At 41.3% G+C, this 22,130-nt stretch overlaps 2 protein-coding genes across 3 annotated transcripts in view; both read right to left on the reverse strand.

Moving 5' to 3' along the window:
- NADK2 (NAD kinase 2, mitochondrial) overlaps nucleotides 1–15,700 on the reverse strand; it is a 47,592-nt gene extending 31,892 nt beyond the window's left edge. Inside the window, exons 1-4 of one of the 2 annotated variants that reach the window (XM_070476584.1) lie at nucleotides 15,241–15,700; nucleotides 2,612–2,700; nucleotides 1,650–1,738; nucleotides 693–774 (exon numbers count right to left, since the gene is read on the reverse strand). In XM_070476584.1, the coding sequence (XP_070332685.1) occupies nucleotides 693–774; nucleotides 1,650–1,738; nucleotides 2,612–2,700; nucleotides 15,241–15,540 (560 nt within the window). In that variant the 5' untranslated portion in view covers nucleotides 15,541–15,700. The remainder of the gene's footprint in view (nucleotides 1–692; nucleotides 775–1,649; nucleotides 1,739–2,611; nucleotides 2,701–15,240) is intronic. The other variant, XM_070476585.1, reaches the window with a different exon arrangement.
- A 4,311-nt stretch (nucleotides 15,701–20,011) lies between these two features.
- The window catches only part of RANBP3L (RAN binding protein 3 like), a 54,370-nt gene continuing 52,251 nt past the window's right edge, over nucleotides 20,012–22,130 (reverse strand). Inside the window, exon 14 of the mRNA XM_070476586.1 lies at nucleotides 20,012–22,128. Coding sequence (XP_070332687.1) covers nucleotides 22,109–22,128 — 20 coding nt within the window. The 3' untranslated portion in view covers nucleotides 20,012–22,108. The remainder of the gene's footprint in view (nucleotides 22,129–22,130) is intronic.

Raw genomic sequence — 22,130 nt, forward strand, 5'->3', positions numbered from 1 at the left:
TCTAGATGACTGCAAAGTCCAGATATGATCATGGTTGTGAGTGGCTGGAACAGAATAAGGTTACATGTCAGAGAAGCTGAGGAAAGGGGAAAAAAGTGCTAACAGGGTTTGATTTATTTATTATGTCAATGAAGTTACCCAGGAAATCAGTGGAGGCATACTTAGGAATGTAGATGAGAGCCTAAGTAAGGGTAGAAGATGCAACATCATTAACTCATCCATCACCAGCAACACCAAAGGTCACCAGTACTGACCTCAGTCAAGGACTCAGGTATATTCGACTACAGACACTACTCCCAAACTACCTGGGAAATCAGATGTGAGAACCTGTCCATCCGTATCATAATTTTCTACCACCAGTGCTAACGCAATGCATATGTATTTCTCATGCCTAAGCTAAAAAAGAGAGCTAAGACTTTGAGAATAACTACAAAGAAGAGAAATCTGCTAAAGGTAGAGATCAATTCTACATGCCTAGATTTCATTACCAAAATGGTTGTTACATAGTTCTAACATTCGTGATGGCCAGGAAGGCTGATGTTTCCACTCACACAGCATGCACCACGGCAGACACCCTGTACCAAGAGGATAAAGAGCTTCCAAACTTTAAGATTTGTCATGAACAGATACTATGCAAAGCAAAGAATAAATGTTTGTATGTGTAACAGGTTAAAAAAATTCTTTTTCCTTACCGTTCTGGGTCGGTGTTTACACCAATAACTGGTTTAAGTCTGTCCAAGACTTTACTTGCTGCCAAAAGCATTGTGCCATCCCCTAAAGGACATAAAGCATTAACCACTAGTTTTGCAACAAGTCTGATTGACAACACTGTGGACATTAGTCCTTTCAGTGATCACACCCCACCCCATCCTGTTGGTTGGCAGTCTCCTCCACGTCCTTTCTACCCACTATTCTTTTGTATTCTCTCTCCAACTCTAATTCAGAATTCTCAACAGTGGCAAGAGTGACACTTTAGGCCAGGTAATTTTTCTGTTTTGGGGTTGTCCTGAGCCTGTAGGGTGATGGGCAGTATCCCTGGCCTCTACCCATTAGATGCCAATAGTAGCCCCCAGGTGGGAGCCACAATTCTAACCCTATCACTTCTTTTAACCAATCCTCTCCCTCTCTCATACCATCAGTCCAAATTCACATATTATTTTAATGAGAATACATACAAAGTGTCCAGCTTTGCATCTTTCTCCCTACCAAAAACAAACCCGTAAAGGTTTATAAAGAATGGTCACTAACTTAATAATACAGCTCAGGAAAAAAACAAGTATACTGGGATCAAAGAGGGATGGGATCTAATCTCATTAAATTCTTAAATTCAACTTTTTTTGAAAGACTGGCATAACTAAACTAAAATACAATTATAAACAATCCTATGAATCATATTTAAAGTTAAATGAACACCTTAAGTATACACACAGAAACACACACACACAGAACCTCACAGTAACATCATCCACTAAAAAAGTAAAATGTTGTATAAAGCACATCTTTTAAAACCTGATCCTAAAAATCCAAAACTTTGTCTTATGGTAGGACTCTGAAAGCTTCATTACAGCTAGCTCACAGGATTATTTGGAAATATGACTGTTAAAGAGCATTTCCATATTTCAACACCTTTACCTCTGCAAAACTATTACCTCCTGCCGCTATGACAGCATCTGCCCATCGAACAGTTTCCTCATCATATTCTCTCCTCTTTACGAGACGAACCTCAATTCCCTCATTCCTAAGATTAAAAAAAAGTAAAGGGTATATAAAATGTCCACTAACATAAAGGAGTATGTTTTTTGAGAGGCAGATTATTACAACAGAGATGTAAAATAAACAAATTTATGTTTAGCTTTGGAAGGTCAGCTTCATTTTCATTTAACCACAACAACCAATCAACCATTAACTATAGGAAGCATATGAATAAACTATCCCAAATCTCCAATGTGCTTTAAAAACATCTTTTAAAGCCCTTGATGAATAGCAATATTAATTAGAATTTCCTTTTATTTTCTCTACTCTTCCTTACACTAAAATTCATTAATACAAAATGGTCCAAAAGACCAACACTTTGACAATTTTTTAAAATAAGAGCGAATAGCTATTATTTTAAATTCAACAAATATCGACTGCCAGATAAAAAGAGTGACTAAAACACTTCCTAATTTGTGTGTCCTCACATTGATTCTCTTGTATACACACACACTTATTCACTGACTCATTTAGCCTTTAATTAAAGAAGTTTCTATAGTCATAATTTTTAGACATTCAAAAACTATTATAAATGAACACCTATATAATCCACTATTCTGTTTAAGAAATAAAACATTATCCTACAGTTGAAGCCTGCTGTGTACAAAATTAACTGTGTAGAAAAGGCACTTCTTGGGCAGACCAAATAATAACTGACAATCTGAAATTTTCAGAGTAAAATTAAAATTTCCTTAAAAGTACTCTAATACCAGGTCCATTAGCCACAACATAATTTTCTTAAAATAATTCTATAATGGCCGTCTGTCCTAAAAATCTAAGTATCAGCTGCTAGTAAAAATTAAAAAATTGAAAGTCATCAATACAGAAGCCCACTTAACACCTGATCCCACAGACTTACCGTAAACTATCGAGAATGTGCTCTACATTTTTGGTGTGAATATGATGCCGCTCAAGCAGTCCACTGTAGCTAGAGCCTTTCAGCGCGAGCTGTATCAAAATAAAACAAATTTTGCCTTATCACATAATATGTTTTACATATTGTATTTCTTTAAAAAGCCCTGTATAAGACAGACTGGGTTGTTTTGGGGTTTTTTTGAACATACATTTTAATGGCTATCTGTGAAACCCACAAGTACAAACTTGATTAGAAAGTCTGGTTCCAGAAAATCATAACGTGGTTTTAATACCAAGTACAGTATTAAGTTTCCTGAATCAGTATATGCTGAATCCTGAATGTAGTCAACGGGATTTCAAAACTGCATGCTTTACAGCTTCAGTGTCTTTTTCTTTCCCAAGTGGATTTTTTAACATACTGAATTTGGCTACTGAAGACCAACGATGAACAATTATTTTAGAAGGCAGTCATCTAAAGGTCATCCAATGACCTCTGTTCTACTTGGACTTGTAGCTCTCTTGTATTCCAATTTCTGAACTCTATCTGGAATTTACACAATCCAAACAAAGGGCTTGCTGGCTACTTGAGAGTGGATAACTTCTAGATATAAGGACATATGCTGCTGCTGCTAAGTCACTTCAGTCATGTCCAACTCTGTGCAACTCCATCCCTGGGATTCTTCAGGCAGGAACACTGGAGTGGGTTGCCATTTCCTTCTCCAATGCATAAAAGTCTTCAATAATTGTTTTTGCTAGTTGTTTAGAATACTTTAGAATGTCACTATCTTACCACTAATATTCTTCTAAGGTATATATGTTTTCTAAATCATCCACAAAGTAAAATGTTGAGAGGGAAGTTTAGAAACATTCATTTAATCATCAAGTAGGAAATAAGTTCACTAGAGTGAATGCTAGAGTCAAAAAGCATGTTATTTTGGGGGAACAACAAAATTACAACTACTTACAGAGAAACTATTAAAGAAAAACAAACAAAACAGAAGACCAGCAGAAAAGATCTCCTACAATTAAGGATATAAGAGGGAGCCACAGCAAGACAGGTAAGAGGTATGAGATGCAGCACAGTTAAGGCCCACACTCCTGGGTGGACAACCCCCAAAGGCGGGGAAGGACTAATTCACAACTGCAGAGCTGCTTCCCAGGGAGCAAGGGCCAGAGCCCCTCACTGGCTCCCCAGCCCAGAGGCCCTGCTCTGGGAAGACGAGTCCCCGAACATCGGCTGTGAAGGCCAGCGGGGCTTCTAGGAGAACCAGGGCTGTGGGAAATAAAGGGCGCACACAAAACTCCACACACTCCAGGACCCAGTGCAGAAGCAGCCATTTGAAAAACTCCTGGGTCAGACCCATCTGCTGATCTCGGAGACATTCTTGAGGAGGCAGGAGGGAGCTAGTGCTCACCATGACACCACCATGGTGGTGACGGCCACCATGGGAAGCCCCTTCCACCACGGGCATGCTGGCGCTGGCAAACACCACTGTGGAATCCCCTCTCTAGCTTATTACTGCTGGGATGTGAACCCACAGGCCTGCCGCCTAAAGACCTCCTGAGCCCATAGATAACCCCGGACCTACCCCTGTCCACCAGACAGCCCGAGACCCAGCCCACACACCAGCACGCTCACAGTAGGCCCCGGATCCCCAGGACCCAGCTCTGCCTATCAGTGGACCTGTAACAGCCTGGAAGCTGGCTTCACTCACTGGAGAGTGGGGAGGCACCAGTCCAGGGCCCCCTGGGCCTGGACCCCAGCTGACCCTACCTGCGGTCAGCTACCAGTGGGCTGACCCCAACTCCAGGTCCTCCAGGACCCTGCAACCAGAGACTCCAGGACTGCCTCTGCCCACCAGTGGGATGGTGCTAACCCCAGGACCCAGCTCTCCCACCAGAGGGCAGGCACCAGCCTGGGGATCCTGTTGACCCCAGCCCCACCCACCAGTGGGCCAACAGCAGCTCTAGGGCAGCTTGTGCTCTCAACCAGCTGCCAGGATCCGGCCCCACCCACCATTAGGCTGACACCAGCTTGGCGACATCCCTGAACCCACAACCAGTCATGTCAAAAGCCAGCCCTGCCCATCAGCAGGCCAATACTAGATGTGGAACCCCTACATGCAACCACCTATTCCAGAACTCAGCTCCACCCACGAGTGGGCCAGCACCAGGTCAAGGGATCCCAGGGCCACAGAGCCAGCAGCCTCATGACCCAACCCCATCCCACAGCAGCCAGCACACCAGGCGGGGCCTGACAACCAACCAGACGCCCCACAGTTGTCAGCTGGCACGGGAGGGCCCATGCAGCCCACACAGGAGGCGTCCCTAGAGCATGCAAGTCTGGTGACCAGCATGTAAGTTGCTGACATGCAAAGGACATCTCCTAAAAAAGCCTGCTTCTCCAAGGCTAGAAAACATAACCAGCCTACCAAACACACAGAAACAAAAACAGCAAATCAGGAATAATGGAGCAGGGAGGAATACGTTCCAAATAAGTGAACAAGATAAAATCGCAGAAGAATTAACTGAAATGGAGACAGGAAATCTAAACCTGATAAAGAGTTCAAGGTAATGATCAAAGAACTCTGGAGATTAAATGAGAAGAGTGAGAAGTTAAAAGGTTTTAAAAAAAGAGAAAATATAAGGGGCTTCCCTGGTGGCTCAGACATTAAAGAATTTGCCTGCAATGCAGGAGACCAAGGTTCAATCCCTGGGTCTGGAAGAATCCCTTGGAGAATGGAATGGCTACTCACTCCAGTATTCTTGCCTGGAGAATTCCATGGACAGAGAAGCCTGACGGTCATGGGGTTGCAGAGAGTTGGACACGACTGAGCAACTAATATTTGCACTTCGAAAATATAAAGATGACCAAACAGAGATGAAGAACAATAACTGAAATGAAAAATACACAAGAAGGACTCGACATTACATTAGATGATATAAAGGGATGCATCAGCGAGATGAAAGATATAGTAGTGGAAATCACTGAAGATGAACAGAAAAAGTAAAAAAAGAATAAAAAGAAATAAGGACAGTTTAAGAGACCTCTGGGACAACAGTTGCAAAATAAATGAGTCACAAGTATGAAATGATTATGTGGTGATCATTCTGAAATGTCAGAAACACCAATCACTATGTTCTATAACAAGAACTAACACAGGGTCAATTATACTTCAAAACAAACTCACTCATAGAAAAAGAGATAAGATTTATGGTTACTAGAAGGAAGGGAGAGTTGGATGAAAGCAGTCAAAAGGCACAAACTCCCAGTTTTAAGATAAATATTAGAGATGTACAACATGATAATTATAATTAACACTGCAGTATGTTATATATAAAAGCTATTAAGAGAGTAAATCCTGACAGGTCTCATCACAAGAAAAAAAATTTCTATTTCTTTAATTTTATATCTATATGAGATGACAGATGTTTACTAAACTTATTGTGATAATCATTTCATGATGTATAAACATCAAAGCATTAGGCTGTACACCTTAAACTTATATGATACTGTGTAAAACTTACATCTCAAGAGTAGAATTTCTTCTTGTGAATTACTGTAATTCTTTAATAACTCATGCTTGATACATTTATTTAGGGAATACAAGTTCTTTCATTAATTATTTTCATAAACAATGTAGCTGGTTGGCCTACTAAGTTGTACTAGCATAGAGTGGCTAACTAGGCAACTAAGAGATAAGGCATTTTAAAAAATCACTAATAAAAAGCATCAGTTAGAAAGTCTTATATCACTATTCAACTTGCTCTTATATTAAAAAACAATTCTATTTAATACTCAAAGGATAGTAAGAATTTCTAGCTACCCACTTGGAAAATAACAACACTTCAAAGATTTAAAAACATACTTCAATCAGACAAAAATAGGAACCCAGGAATTCTCTGTAAAACGTTTTAAAATTAAGAAACTAAAGAAATTACTGAAATTTATAATACATTCTCAACTCTGAGAATGCTACACTTAAGGTATCAGCATTAGTGACAAAGTTCTTAATGTTTTTTCCTTTTTTTCTCCAAAAGCTTGTTAGTTCTCATCAGCATTAACAAAAATGTTTTTAAAGATTATCCACTAAAATGGAAAAACTGGTGTGAACTTAAAAGTTCTACAGCAGACACACTTAACATAAACAACAGAACTTCCCCTATAAAATCTCCTGAAGCCAACAACACTTCTCCCCACATGCTCTGAGGTTAAAACAAAACACAACACAACATTAAAGGGGGCAGGGGGAAGGATTCTGAAAGGATAGAAATTAACCACACCTTAAGGCCAGATGTGAGAGTCATGCTATTTTCCAAATGACCCAAACACTTCCATTAAAGTATCACAGACATCTTTACTTGACCAAAACTGAATTAAAATTTTAAGTTGTTTTACTAGTCAGATGAGTGTTTACTATTTTGTACTCCAGTAAGGGAAGGAAATATGTCTTTTCAAATTTAACATGTAAGAAATGCACAAACTTGTGAGACAATGACAGCTGGTACGTAAACTCACTAGGCATAATTTAAGCATTCTTAGAAGAATACACTTAACTAAATAGTACACCAACTACCATTCAAAACTGCCTTAAAAGGATTAGTGGCACCTAACAGCTAGAGAAAGTAAACTATTTATCTAAGCCAGATCAAGCCAGCCGCAGAAAACTATTTCTTCAGCTATATTTAGTATTTATCTTCAATTCTTTCTATTCCATTTACTCTTTATCTCAGGCTCTCACCTTTATTTTCCTCATTGCTCTATTCCTGCTTCTGCATTCTCCTTAATTCTGTTGCTAAGTCACTTCAGTCATGTCCAACTCTATGTGACCCCAGAGACGGCAGCCCACCAGGCTCCCCCGTCCCTGGGATTCTCCAAGCAAGAACACTGGAGTGGGTTGCCATTTCCTTCTCCAATGCAGGAAAGTGAAAAGTGAGAGTGAAGTCGCTCAGTCGTGTCTGACTCTTCGCAACCCCATGGACTGCAGCCTACCAGGCTCCTCTGTCCATGGGATTTTCCAGGCAAGAGTACTGGAGTGGGGTGCCATTAATTCTGTTACCTACTCCCTTATACAATGGGATGGCACCAGGTTCTATCTTTGGCATTCTTATCTGTTTCCATTTCACTTTCATTATCTCCCCACTCCATGGACTTGATCTACCCAGTATACACCAGCACCTAAGAAGTTAACTGCTAGCTCAAGCCTGTTTCTTGAGTTACAGGCTCCACTTTTTAAATGTCTACCTTTATATCCACCCAGTAGATCAAGTACTTGTCCCCAAAACCATCTAAATCTGATTATATATTCCTCCTAATTTGCTTTTCTGAATCCCATATAATAGTTAATAATACTTCCATTTACCTAGTCAACAGAGTAAATCCCGGGTGTCAGCTTTAATTCTCCCGAATCTCCACAGCCAGCCAGTGGTAAAGTCCAGTAATTATACCTGTGACCTCTTTCTCCAATCATTCATGCTGCCACTGCTTGACTTCTGGACAACATCAACTCTTATCTGGTCTCTTGTAATAGCTTGCCTCTTGAGTTTCTAAAGAGTTTCTTCCTTAAAAATACTTCCTACTCCCCTCATCGTCTAACCACTCCCACCAGAAGCCTGCTTTCATACCAGTCCCAGAAGTGTGACATCTCAGAAAAACTGAGCCATCCCCCCACTCCCGTGGGGAAGACAGCGGGACTGAGCAAGGGTTGTGTTCTGCTGTTAAAAGACAGAAAACCACCATGAGCTAAAACCACGGCATCTAACAGCTTTATAAAGCCCTCTTGGGCTTCCCTTACGACTCAGCTGGTGAAGAATCTGCCTGCAATGTGGGAGACCTGGGTTCCATCCCTGGGTAGGGAAGATCCCCTGGAGGAGGGAACAGCTACCCACTCCAGTATTCTGGCCTAAAGAATTCCACGGACATGGTCACAGTGAGTCGACACAGACTGAGCGACTTTCACTTTCACTTGAAGCCCACTTACCTGTTTAGTGTCAATAATACTCCCTCTTGAGCAGTGATTTTCAAATTGCCCTTAGGGTGCCACATCAATCTAGTGGTCACAATCAGAATTAATAGTCAAGAAAAAATAAACTATACTGCATGTAACAAGAGTAAACTGCTTCATGTTATCTTCTGTATCAAATATGAGTACATCATGACACGAGATTTTTCTGATTGTGAATTAGTCACCAAGTTTGAGGGTTTTTTTACTGGCAAAGAGATGACCTTCCCTGCTATCTTGCTAGTACTGTTCCCTTCCCTTCACATATAAATTCTTCCTTATTCTTCAATACTTGTTTTTCAGAAAGGATTTTTTTTTTCATTTATTTTTATTATTCTTCAATATTTAAGTAGCTTAAAAGATTTTCACCCTCATCACATTGGCAAAAATGTTAAAGTCTACCAAGTGCTGATGAGAACACTGGAAGCAGGGAGCCATTCAATGCTTATGGAAAAATTACTTGTATTTTTATTTGAAGCATTTTTTTAAATAGTGGAAAAACTCAAAACAACCTAATTATTCAAATAATGGAATACTATATACAGCAGTTAAAATGAATTAACATATATCAACATAGAATTTATAACCAATAGTGAATAAGAAAAGCAAATTTCTAAAAAAAGATACATTGTAAAGAATATATTACTGATGTTAAGTTTTTAAAGACAAAAAAAGGCTAAAACACAGTCAACTTATAGTTTATTGGTTGAGAAGTTATTAATGTGCATCAATAAATACCTTTCTATACTCAAAGTTTAAGTCATATAAATAAAAATATAGAAAAAGTGATGATAGTAAAAAAAAAAAATTCAGTTATTTACAATTTCATGGCTGGCTACAGGCTTCTGCAGGTTGAAAACCAGGGCTCTAAAGCATACTGACCAAGAATTCTGTTAATGGAATTTCAGCTACTGTGACATTCAACCCTTTCACACCTTTATGAGTCTCTTATTTAACGGTAAGTACTTACTGGAATATATTGTAAGCCTCTATTTTCCAAGTTGTGTTCCACAAAATTAAAAACATTTTCTGCCTCCACCCAAAATTTCGTGGTCAAATAAAGGCAATGTCTGTTTAGGCTTATGGTTCTCACACATATTTAACCATGAAGCCTCTTTCAGGGAACTCACATCAGTAATCTCTACCTTAAGTTTTCAGCAACTAACATCTTTCTTAAGACTGACACTGGAAATAACACTCTGGACTGGCAGACTCAGGGTAAAAAGAACTAAAAAAAAAAAAAAACATTTTTAATTCAGAAACATTTCCCTACCTTTATTTAGTGGAGATGGAAAGGCAGAGAAGATGAGGAATAAAATACAGTTCTTGACCTCAACTCCAGAGGAAAAAATAACCACAGATCATATGCTAAAGTGGAAAACTCAAAAGGATATGCATAATGAAAATACAGTGAAGAATACCTAACACAACCTTGACGGCCAGAGCAGGGCCCAGCAAGTTTATCAAGGATGGCTTCCTGTGAGAGGAATGTGTAAACCTCATCCTACGGCAAGAACAGTGGTCCCCAACCTTTTTGGCAACAAGAACATTTCACAGAAGACAATTTTTCCACAGATGAGGGCAGGGTGTGATGGTTTCAGAATGATTCAAGCACATTACATTTACTGAGTTCCTTGAGCAGGAGGCAGAGACTAGTCAGTAATCAGGGCAATAGGGAGGGCTGTAAATACAGACCAAGCTCCTCTCATTGGCCTGCTCCTCACCTCCCACTGTGGGGCAGGGTTCCTAACAGACCACCAGCCAACAGAGGTCCTTGGCCAGGCGGGTGGGGGAGGGCGGAGTGGGGTAGGGTTAGGGATCCCTGGGCTAAAGGATGAAGGAGGATTCTAAGCAAAAGGGGCTACAAAGGTAAAGACATTGGTGAACGCAAATCAAACTACCCTGAAATACCATTTTTCACCTACAGGTTAACAAAAACCCCAAAATGTGCTAAGCTGTTTATGAAAAAATAAGTACCTTCATATATTGCTGGTGAAGGTATACACTGGTACAGCCTCTAAGGGAAGCAATTTGGCAATACCAATTAAAATTTCAAATTTTTCTCACTTAGCAATTTCACTTTTAAGTATTTAGAGCTTGATTCATTAACACAAATTATTATTTGTGTCATTCAATAACACAAATTATTATTCATTACATAGTATATTTTTTAAAACTAAGGTATTTGCACACAATAAGTACTATGTACATACTAAAAGAAGGGGCAGAATAACTTAAACAATATGCTAGCACTGAGTAAAGGGAGATGGGATAAAGAAAAAACATTTCACTCTGTGGGTTTGTATGTACAGATTATTTCTGAAAGAAAACACAAGAAATTAACATTGGTTACTTTCAGGGACAAAAACTGAGTGTCCATTGACAAGAATAAGAGTTTTCACTGTATACTCTTCTGTATCTTTTACATTTTGAACCATTTTAATGTGTTACTGATACATAAAGAAATTAATAAGCACAACATCTAATGGAAATTAAAGCAGTTTGAAATCAATGGAAAATGAAGTTCTAGACAAGAACTGATGGGAAATGAAGCTTAAGAGGTGGACCCAAGTCAGTTCCTAAAAGACCTTGTTTTTAGCACACGAAGGATAATAAAGGCTCACCTACAATAACGTTTCTCAAAGTGTGATCTGGGGACCAACTGCAAACCTGGAGAGCTTGTTAAAAATGTGAATCCGGGGAAGGGCAGGCAAAAAAAAAAAAAAAAAAAATGTGAATCCCTTGAGCATCAGCAGTCTTAAGGCTATGGTTCAGAGCCCCGAGTCTGGGAGTTCTCCACAAACTGAATCTTTACATTTGAGGGGAAGAAAGGAAGGTTCAGGTACCTGCATTCTAACAAATTCCCTGGGTGTCTCTATGGGTTACAGGGAGCTTTTGAGGTGTTCTAAGCAGAGGGATAAAGTGGCCAGATGTTCACTTTGGATAGACTACTCAGGTTCCTGAGTCTGGAAGATGTGAAAGGAGTGAGGTTCCGTTGAAGGCTCTGGCATGACTCCAGATCGTGTTCATTCATTTGATAAATACTCCTGGTGCATACACTACACTCACTGCACATGTGGCAGAAATGTTATCTGCCCAAGAACTACAAGTTACACCACTGTTTTCAGAGTAAGGAGAACAAAATCCAAGGTGCTGCATCTCCCAAATCTGCTAAGAAGGCAGTAACTAGGAAGAACTTAAGCCAGTGACAGAGGGACTACTAAATGAAATAATGCTATCCCATTAGGACACTAATTTAAAAAGAAATTAAAAATGGAAACCATTAAAAGGAGTTGATTCTGGGGTTGTATGACTTGGAGCGGAGCCAGAGAAAGGTGGAAATGGTTCATTTGTTACTTGGCATATATTAAAATACTCTGAAATAAAACATTCTCTTTGGCCAATAGGTGTGTTTACAATGGCAAAATCCTTTCCAATCAGTTTTGATTCACCCAAAGATTTAGTTTGTGAGTGGCATCAACCCCGTTAATATAAGCTCCACATCCACTGACAGCTACATCACTTATGAGGCAAGTGTAATAAAATAGTTTAATTAGTCCTTGCAAAGTTTTGAGCCAGTAAAGGTAAAATCACTGACTATAAATTTATTCACAAGAAAAGTCACTTATCAGTTAGGAGAAACGGATATGCAAGAACTGAAAATAAACCAAAGTAAAACCAATATGAATGAGCAATGAAAAGTCAAACTTTCACCCAGTCTGTTTATGCTTTATCAACTAAGAAATATTTCCTTTAATTGTTTATGTTTCCACAAGGTTAGAGAACCATGAAGCTTCAGGGTATGAAATTATACTTGCATTCTATCCCTCATCTTTCATTTTCATTTTAACAAATACCCTAATAGAGATCTATTTTGCCACAGAACAACCACCACCACCACCACAAAAGAGAACCATCTGCTATAAAACTTCAGGTTACCAAGACTCCATAGACACAGCCAGCCACGGTGCCAGAACACTCATGGAAGCACTTGGTGACTTTCTTTTATACCCAATTCACATGATTCATATCCCTCAGTATCTTTTACCCCAGCAAAATAGCAAACAATATTAACCATATCATTCCTATCACAGAATCCCATTTTAGAACAATTTCACACAGTCCAGTATTGTTTGGCCTGTCCCTGAACTCTGGTACGGGCTCCACCTAATACTGTTCCATTTCAAATGTGTTGTGGTTTAGTCGCTAAGTCCCAATTCTTTGTGACCCCACAGACTGTAGTCTGTCAGGCTCCTCTGTCCATGAGATTTCCCAGGCAAGGATACTTGAGTGGGTTGCCATTTCCTTCTCCAGGGCATCTTCTTGACCCAGGGTTCGAATCCATGTCTCTTGCTTGGCAGGAGGATTCTTTACCACTCAGTCACCTGGGAAGCCCTTCATTTTGAATACTGGCCTTAATATAAATACCTCACATCAGTTACAGACAAATCCAATAAAACTTAGTTGAAATGATACCAACAGCAGCTATTTCAAAACTCTGTTCCACAGTCCAGAAGTGTTACTTCAAAAGTGTTCTTATTCCAGACAGCATACTCAAGCAATAGGCAAATATTTACCCATTACAGATTTCTCTTCAGATACTCAAAGTGGGTGTACCAGGTAGTTCGATTTTGAAAGACTTGATTTGCCTTACATTTTAAAAAGTTTTGATTAGTGGTAATCTAGTTCAGAGACCCAAGAATTAATCTAATTCAGATGCCACTCACATCTTGAGGCCTTATACAGGTTATTTAGAGTCTTAAAATATCAGAAAGGGCCTTGGAGGCTCTCTAGTCCAATCCTAGTATTTCACACAGTGAACTAGGTAGACGCACCCTGAAAACTGACAGCGCCTCACCAAAAGTACCACTGTAACCAAGGAGCCCCAGAGAAGTTAAAAAGCAGCAGAGGAATCTGACCACACAGGACCTGGGCCTGGCTCCAGGCTCCTGACCCCCAATCCCACACACTGATCATGCCAACCAAGTGTATTGTTTTTAACTGTTGTGGGAGGCTGACATAAAATTGTTATGAAGAACATATTTATGCATATACAGCACTTCACAGCTTCTAAAAAGCATAACATCTACAGAACTAGAAGCAGGACCCAAAGGGCACCACCTCTTTCCCAAATCAGAAACACTTTTTTATTTCCTGCCTCACCCTCAGCTTCATTCCTTTAACACAAACTCCAACCTCTTGCTCAAACTGTTTGATTTACTCTTTAAATGATGCAAATGTTTTCTATAAACTGCTACCTTCAAACACTTTAAGGAGAGACATGTACACCTAGCATTGCCATCAGATGAATACAGAGGCCCTCCTCAATTAACTCATTAAACAATGAAGCTAAATACTGAAAACAGTACTTATAGCTTGGGCTACAGTCTATGGGGTAGCAAAGGAGTCCAACAGGCCTAACCAACTAACACTCACTTTCTGGAGCAGATTGCCATTTTCCTTCTCCAGGGGTTCTTCTCCACCCAGGGAATGAACCTGGGTCTCTTGCATTGCAGCAGGATTCTTTACCAACTAAGCCACCAGGGAAGCCCTTCATTTTGATAACTCCACAAAACATTACCAAAAAATTGCTGATGATTGCCAACCACAAGTTCAGGACCAGAGTGTCTATTCTGGTACAGAATGCTACAGAATTATGGTTATAGGCAATTAATTCCAAAGTCTTTTGGGGTGGTGTCAACAATTAAGAGATTTCCAACGGAGATTTTTCCGGATATACTGTTCATCTAGAAACATTCTCCTTTTCCTAAAGTGGGTGTGGGCATGGGATCAAACGCTTCAAAAATAAGAGTGAAACTAGGTAATATTCACCACCTTAGGTGTATTTATATACTTTGCAAAGATATTAATAAACATCTATACCAGACTGTCTGCTGTGGAGGCATTACGACACTATAGACATAGGCGCTGTATTTACCTGCCTTCGTTTGGACGTTTCTATTTAATAACATACATTCAAAGTCAAATTTCTCCCTTGCTCTTCCTAGCACCGGAGACACGTGAGCTTTTAAAGCAAACTCCTAGAACCTTGTCTGAGAAGCACGTTCCAGCACAGAAAAGGCTGAGGCCAACTGGCTCTCCGGAGTGCCCCAGGCCTGGCAGTCGTGCCCAGGAAAAGGGGGTGTGTCCGCGGTTCCAGAGCCTCTTTTCCGCTGCCCGCAGCGGCACCCAAGGGCCCCCTTTGCCCTCGGGGAGGCCTGGGGAGAGAGTCTCAGAGCATCCAAGCTTCAGACCTACCTCGCTCCGGGTTGTTTAAAGGGGGTGTGGGTGGCGAGGGCGCAAATGAATCCCCAAACCTCTCCCACAGTGGGAGTCCTTCTCTCACCCAAGGTTCCTCCAGACGCCCCCGGCTTGGGGGCGGGGGTCTTCACACTAACAGTGAACCTGTCCCTCTCTCTCTCTAAACACACACGCACGAACGCTGGAGAGGGGCGCCTACGAGCGAAGCCGGAGAGAATGGAGGGTAGCCTGTAGGGCAGGCCTGTCATCTAAGATGCCCCGGGAAGGAGGATTGTCCCGAGAGGTCTCGCCCGAGTGGGCGCGGCAGGCCCCCCAAAGTCGCGGCCCACGCCCGGGCCGAGACACAAGAGCGGGGGCCGCCGGGACCCACCAGCTGCTTCAGGTCCTCCTCCGAGAGCTCCGCGTAACGGTATCGCTGCTGCTCGAACTCGTACCGGGTGGTTTTGGCCACCACCACCACCCGCGACGGGCGGAAGCCGCCGTCGGGGCGACTACCACAGCCCGCCAGCTCGCGCGGCTGCCCGTGCCCCAGGTGCCGCCGGCCGCCGCCTTCACCGCCAAGCCACGGCCGCGCGGCGGGCCCTCCCGCGCCCGGCCCCCTGAGCGCCGCTGCCCGGCCCCCAGCCACGCGACGACAGCTGCCCAGCAGGAAGCCTCGGTAACAAGTCATCGTCGGCCCGGCAGCGGCTGCAGGCCTCGGCTCCCCGCCGGCAGCACTGCGTGCCGTCCGCACCGCTCCGGCCTCCGGGTTCCCGCCAGGCTGGCAGAGGTTAAGTGCACAGCAGTGCGTGGCCCGCGCCGCGAGGAGGACGTGCCCAGACGTTGACGGGGGCGGGGAAAGCCGGGCGATTGGGAGTCCGGAGAGCCCAAGAAAAAGGTGGGCGGGGAAAAGCGGGAAGCCTCCCAGTGGTGAGGCTGTGTTTGTTTGGGTATCCTTTTCCATCCACGCCTGCGCAGTGGCCACTTCCCCGCCCGGGGACCGACCTCCAGCTCCACCCCTTTCCCCCGCGTCTGCACCCGCCCCCAGGCCGACTCTGTGAGCCAATCAGAACCCGCAGCGGTTTTGGAGGCCGAGGAGCTTCAGGGATTGGCTGAGGCCGGGGGAAGGGCTGGAATTCTATTTGGTGTAGGAGCTGCACCCGGCTGGAACTGGTCAGAGGTGGCGCTGGGCCTGTGAGTGCGGTTTTAAGCGCCTGGCGGGAAAGCACGTGCGGCCGCCACTCCTTGCTCTGCATTCTTTTTAGTTAGTGTAGATAGACCCTTTGTTCCTTCCTGCATATTGAGTGGCTGATGTGTCCGGCTCCGGGATAGGGTCTGAGGAGACCGACTTAGGAATCATTCGCTCCCCTATTTGCGGGGCCTACTGCAGAATGAAACCGCAGAGTCCCTTGTTCAGAAATTGTTAAGAATTGCAAGGGAGAAAGAGAGCAGTTAGCCGAGTACCAGGCACGGCTAAGCATGGGGCCCCATGGGGCTGCGCAGGTGGCAGCTACTGCTAACCTACAAAAAATGTAACTTCCCTCTACCTTCCCCCGGGGGGAGGCGGGGGCGGGGTTAGCCTTTGAGAAAGAGGCTGATGGATAGACGAGTCTGGGCAAGTGGAACATTTCTAGATGGAGAGATACGGTTGTAAAAGTAAGTAGGAAAAAAGTGAAGGGTTAAGAATGTTAATAATTTGGATCTTACTCTGTAGGCAGTGAAAGTCGCTCAGTCATGTCCGACTCTTTGCGACCCCATGGAATAGTCCATGGAATTCTCCAGGTCAGAATACTAGAGTGGGTAGTTCCCTTCTCCAGGGCATCTTCCCAACCCAGAGATGGAACCCAGGTCTCCCGCATTGCAGGCGGATTCTTTACCAGTTGAGGCACCAGGAAAGCCTAGTAGGCAGTAGTTGACCTTTTGGAGGCTTTTAACTGAAATGAAGTGAGTCCTGAGAGCAATGTTTGATGATTACTGATCTGGCTTTGGAATGTGGAACAAACTAGGAGGCAAGAGAAGGAAGGGCGACGTGGGCACTGTTGGCATAGTTAACACTTAAATCCGAGCTACAGAGTAAAAGTAATGAAAATGGAAGAAAATGCACCTATTACAAGAGAGTCAAGTGGCAGTGCAGATCCTGGTGTTCATCCCTCCTGCTCTTTAGATCTATTTGTTTTGGCACCCTCTTTGCTTCTTTGTAGTCCTAGCACTATCGGTAACTAGCTCCTGGACTTTGAGCAGGTTGCTTCATCTTTCTGGGCCTCGGATTCCTCATCAAAATGAGGGAGTTGAGCTAGAGTGATTCCAAGGTTCTGCCAAGCCCAAATTGATTCCAAATCTGTGACTTTTAGTTTTCAGCTAGCCACTACCGCCAGCATTCATTCATGGGTTCACTGAATACTTACTGAGTCCCTACTATGTGCCACATAGTATATTAGACTGAAATACACAATGGAGTCTGATAGATGTTTGCTTTTAATAGGTCACTTACCCCTTCTGACCAGAAGCTTTGCCTCATAGCAGCTGCTAATAGTGATTTACAGGGCACACTTAAGCATACCTCTTAACTTCTGTAGGATGTGTTACTCATTTGTAACTTTGAACATTCTCAAGGTCCTTTCTAGTCATACTATTTCAATACTTTATAATTCCTTAGCTATCAGGAAGGAAGAAAAGGGAGAGGTCACAGATTAGACTGCAGTTTGAAGCTTGGGTGACTAGCAGAAAGCCAGTTGATCCATTTGATAGGAAAAAAATGAATCTAGAAAACCTTTTGGATCAAAGTCTATGAGTTTTGTTATGCATATGCAAAATTTCAAACCCCGTTTCTTCCGATTTCACCATTAAGTACTCAAATTTTTAGATCTCCCCCGTTTCCAGCTACAAACTTGTCTACACTGACGTCTTCTCATTTGATATATCTGTCCCTTTGTCCATTGTTATTTTTGGATCCCATCTTCTTCCACCTGCTCAAAAATAATACTCCATCAAGTTATCACCTTTATTATACCTTTAATTATCCTTCTCTATTGGACTTTCCTCTTCACTATTTAAACATACTCATGTCTCATACATCTTTAAATTAAAAAAAGCAAACAGCCATCTAAGCCCTAGCTCTTTATATATTGCTGGTGGCTCAGGTGGTAAAGAATCTGCCTGCAGTGTGGGAAAGCTGGGTTCGATCCCCAGGTCAGGAAGATCCCCTGGAGAAAGGAATGGCAACCCACTCCATTACTCTTGCCTGGACAATCCCCATGGACAGAGGACCCTGCTGTGCTACAGTCCATGGAGCCACAAAGAGTCAAACATGGCTAAGTGACTTTCACACACATGTCTTCTCTTTATAGCTAAGATTCTTGAATGAGTCATTGGTTCATTATTGGTCAGCATCCCTGCCTCCTACTTATCCATCATCCTGTTGTAATCTGGTTTCTCCCAACCACTTTACTGCTATTTCCAAGGTGACCAAATATCTGTAACTTGTAAGACATTTATCAGCCCTTAAATGACTTGGTCCTTCATTTGAAATGGTTATCATTTCCTTTAGAAATTTTTACTCTGGTTGACAGTGCACCAATCCCTAATGGTGTTCTGCCCCTCCCTCTGTCCTCTTTCTGAGTTATTCCCGAGCTCATCTTTAGGACCTGTCTTTCCCTTTCCTTTCCTTCCATTTTGTCTCTGTCTCTCTCTCCCTCTCCACTCTTCTTCTTTTTTTTTCTTTTTTTTTTTCCCCTCTCCACTCTTCTGCACGAGCTTATTTACTTTTGTGTAATGAAAAGAGCCTGGGTTTAGGATTTTAAAAGACCTTGGTTCAAATCACAGCTTTACTACTTATTACTTTTGTCAATCTTGAACTATATTCCCTTAACCTTTGTGAGCCTAATTCTTCATTTACAAAAGAAAACAGCTTCCTTGTAAAGTTATAAATAATATGTACAAATGCCTAGCCACATGCCCATTATGAGGTATACACTTGGCAAATTTTAGCCCTCTTCATCTTCCATGAACTTCAGCTACTATTAGTATCTTTAGCCCAGCCTATGTCCAGAGCTTTAGATCCTTATTTCTAGCTTCCTGTTGGATAACACCTCTTGAGTCTTATATATACAACACGTGTTAATGGAGATCAAATTATATTTGATTGCCTGCTATTGGTGAGGTACCCTGCTAAGTGCTAATGATAAATAAAAGGTAGTCTCTCCCCTTGAAAAACATACAGTCTGTGCAATGGTAAAATTATACACAGGGTGTTATAGAAATTTGGAGGAACACGTCTTAGCTTAGCCTAAGTGGAGTTAGGGAAAGCTTTCTGGGAATGTCTCAAGCTAAGTCGTGAAGGATGAATTAGGTATTAGGCAGAATCAGCAAGAGTAAGAAAGGAATTCCACAGAGTAAACAGTGTGTGCAAAGGTATGAAGTAATAAAATAACAATTCTTAAAACCTAGAACATTTAGAGGGAGGCAGGCAATGGTGGGAGGTGAGGCAAGAGATTTAAGACAGGGGAAAGACATGAAATTTATATCCATGCTTAGGAACTTGACTTTTATCTTCTGTATGCTAGGAAGCCTTTGCAAAGATTATGAACAAATTTATTAGAAGAAATACAAGCAGTGAGTACATATCTAAAGGATCCTCAGCCTTATTAGAAATCAGAAAAATGCAAATTAAAGTAATAGTGAAATAGTCTTTTTTTTAATTATGAAATAGTCTTTTATGTCCATTAGATTGGCAGATAGCAATTTGTCCATATATCTAATTGTCCATTAGATAGCAAGAAATTTGAGTGATCCTGTTTTTGAAACTATTATACTATCAAGTATTTATTAGGCTAAATATTTGCCAGTTAATTCTGTAACTCCTCCAATGCTGTAGTTTCCAAATATCATCTTAGAAATGTCAACTATGTTCAAATATTCACGTCTGTGAATTCCACATATGATGTCAAAAATTACCATTGTGAATTTCACGTGTGATGTAAAAAATTACCAGTACTGTGGGTTTAATCTGGCCATGCAAAACAAACTAAAGTGTTGGCATTTGTGGATTTAATATCAGTTTCAGCTACCCTAAAACAACCAAAATAATGTTTGAGTTTCATACTCAGACCCCATCTATGACAAGGCTGGTGTTATTTTCTAGTGAATAAACTTACCCAGTTAGCCACATCTCAAGCAAGCTTTATTGTTCTCAACATTTTATGGGGAATAATTATAATTGTGATGTTCACAACTTGCAGGTTTATAAAAGTTAAGATTTACCCTTCTCAATCATTACAACCCCTCCTGCTCACTTCATGTATGTTCTAATTCTGAAAGATATATACCACCACCCTCTGGCTTTCTGAAACATGACATCCACATACTCTAATACAGGATATTAGTCCTTGACAACTAAGGGTTCCTGGCTTGGGCAGTAATGGATGTAAAATATTTGAGAGAGAATATTTTGCTGGTTTATAATTAAGCTGATAACTTGGTATAAAATTACACTTGAGGGGCTTCCCTGGTGGCTCAGTGGTAAAGAATTCACCTGCTAATGCAGGAGACATGGGTTCGAGCTCTGGTTCAGAAAGATCCCTTACACTGTGGCCCATGAGCCTGTCCTCTAGAGCTCAGTAGCCGCAACTGCTGAGCCCACACACCTAGAGCCCACGCTCCACAGCAAGAGAAGCCACTGCAATGAGAAGCCCATGCACCTCAAGTAGAGAATAGCCCCTGCTCGCCTCAACTGTAGAGAACCCAGGTAGCAATGAAGACCCAGCACAGCCAAAAAATTAAATAATTAAACAGTACTATTGATAGAAAAGAATGTTTTCTGTCAGAATGTTTAAATCAAAAGAAAAGAAGTTAGATTTAGAAGTCTAAATTTAGAAAATTTAGAAAAGAATGTTTAGATTAAATATATAATTAGATGTCATATTAAATATATCTAGAGTGTATTTAGCATAATCAATATTCTAAAATATTGGAAGAGTATGGTGCTGGGAAAACTGGTCAACCACCTGTAAAAGAATGAAACTAGAACACTTTCTAACACCATACACAAAAATAAACTCAAAATGGATTAAAGATCTAAATGTAAGACCAGAAACTATCAAACTCCTAGAGGAGAACATAGGCAAAACACTCTCCGACATAAATCACAGCAGGATCCTCTATGACCCACATCCCAGAATTTCAGAAATAAAAGCAAAAATAAACAAATGGGACCTAATGAAACTTAAAAGCTTTTGCACAACAAAGGAAATTATAAGCAAGGTGAAAAGACAGCCCTCAGATTGGGAGAAAATAATAGCAAACGAAGCAACAGACAAAGGATTAATCTCAAAAATATCTAAGTAACTTTTAATAAAAGCTGGCTCTGTGAAAGAAGATGTGTGCTTTGAAGTCACCTACCTAGTAACTTGTAAAAATAAATATCATTAGATGATTGATCTCTTCACTTTAAAGAGGAGGAGGACAAAGGATACAGAAAAGTCAAAAAGAAGAAGGCTAGATGAAGATATCAGGAAGATCCCCCCAGCGAAGGGAATGGCAACCCACTCCAGTATTCTTGCCTGAAGAATTCCATGGACAGAGGAGCCTGGTGGGCTACAGTCCATGAGGTGGCAAAGAGTCAGACATGACTGAGTGACTAGCACTTTCACAGAGCAGAGATGAAGATATAGGACAAAGAGAAACTATAAGATGTTCCTATTTCTATTATCACCCCAAAATATTACTAAATATATGCATAGAGAGTATAAGGAGGAATAGTAGAGTGGAAATGGGTTGAAAATCATAAGATAAATGTGTTTCTACTTTTAATAGCCATGCCATAATCTTCAGATAAAATGTTTGAGGCATTGAGAAAGTTCATCTTCACACTAAACACGGGGCAAGGAAGAACATGTCAGGAAGATAAAGAAAATCTGTTTCTCTGCTTTACTTTAACAATTTAGTATAATCCTAGTGTTCCCATACCAGCTAAGATCTTAGAACCAATTCTTTAATATCTTCTCAGATGTCTCCCAATTTATGTTACGCTTCTAAAGAAAAATTTCCTCTGAATTTGTTCTGCATCAGAGTCACTCTTTTAGAATTAAAAAAAAAAAAAACTTAAAACTCCTGATTTTCCATTCTTTTGATTCTTCCTTCATGTTAGAGCTCTTCTTTATTGTTTTTTTCCTTCTCTAGACATTTTCTCTCTTCCTCTCTCGCATTAGCTTCTCTTCAGTTCCTGAGTCATTGCTTAATTTAGACGTAAAGGATTTTATATGCTATATTTCTTCTATAGTCACT

The sequence above is a fragment of the Odocoileus virginianus genome, chromosome 14, assembly GCF_023699985.2.
Source record: "Odocoileus virginianus isolate 20LAN1187 ecotype Illinois chromosome 14, Ovbor_1.2, whole genome shotgun sequence".
Lineage (NCBI taxonomy): Eukaryota > Metazoa > Chordata > Mammalia > Artiodactyla > Cervidae > Odocoileus > Odocoileus virginianus.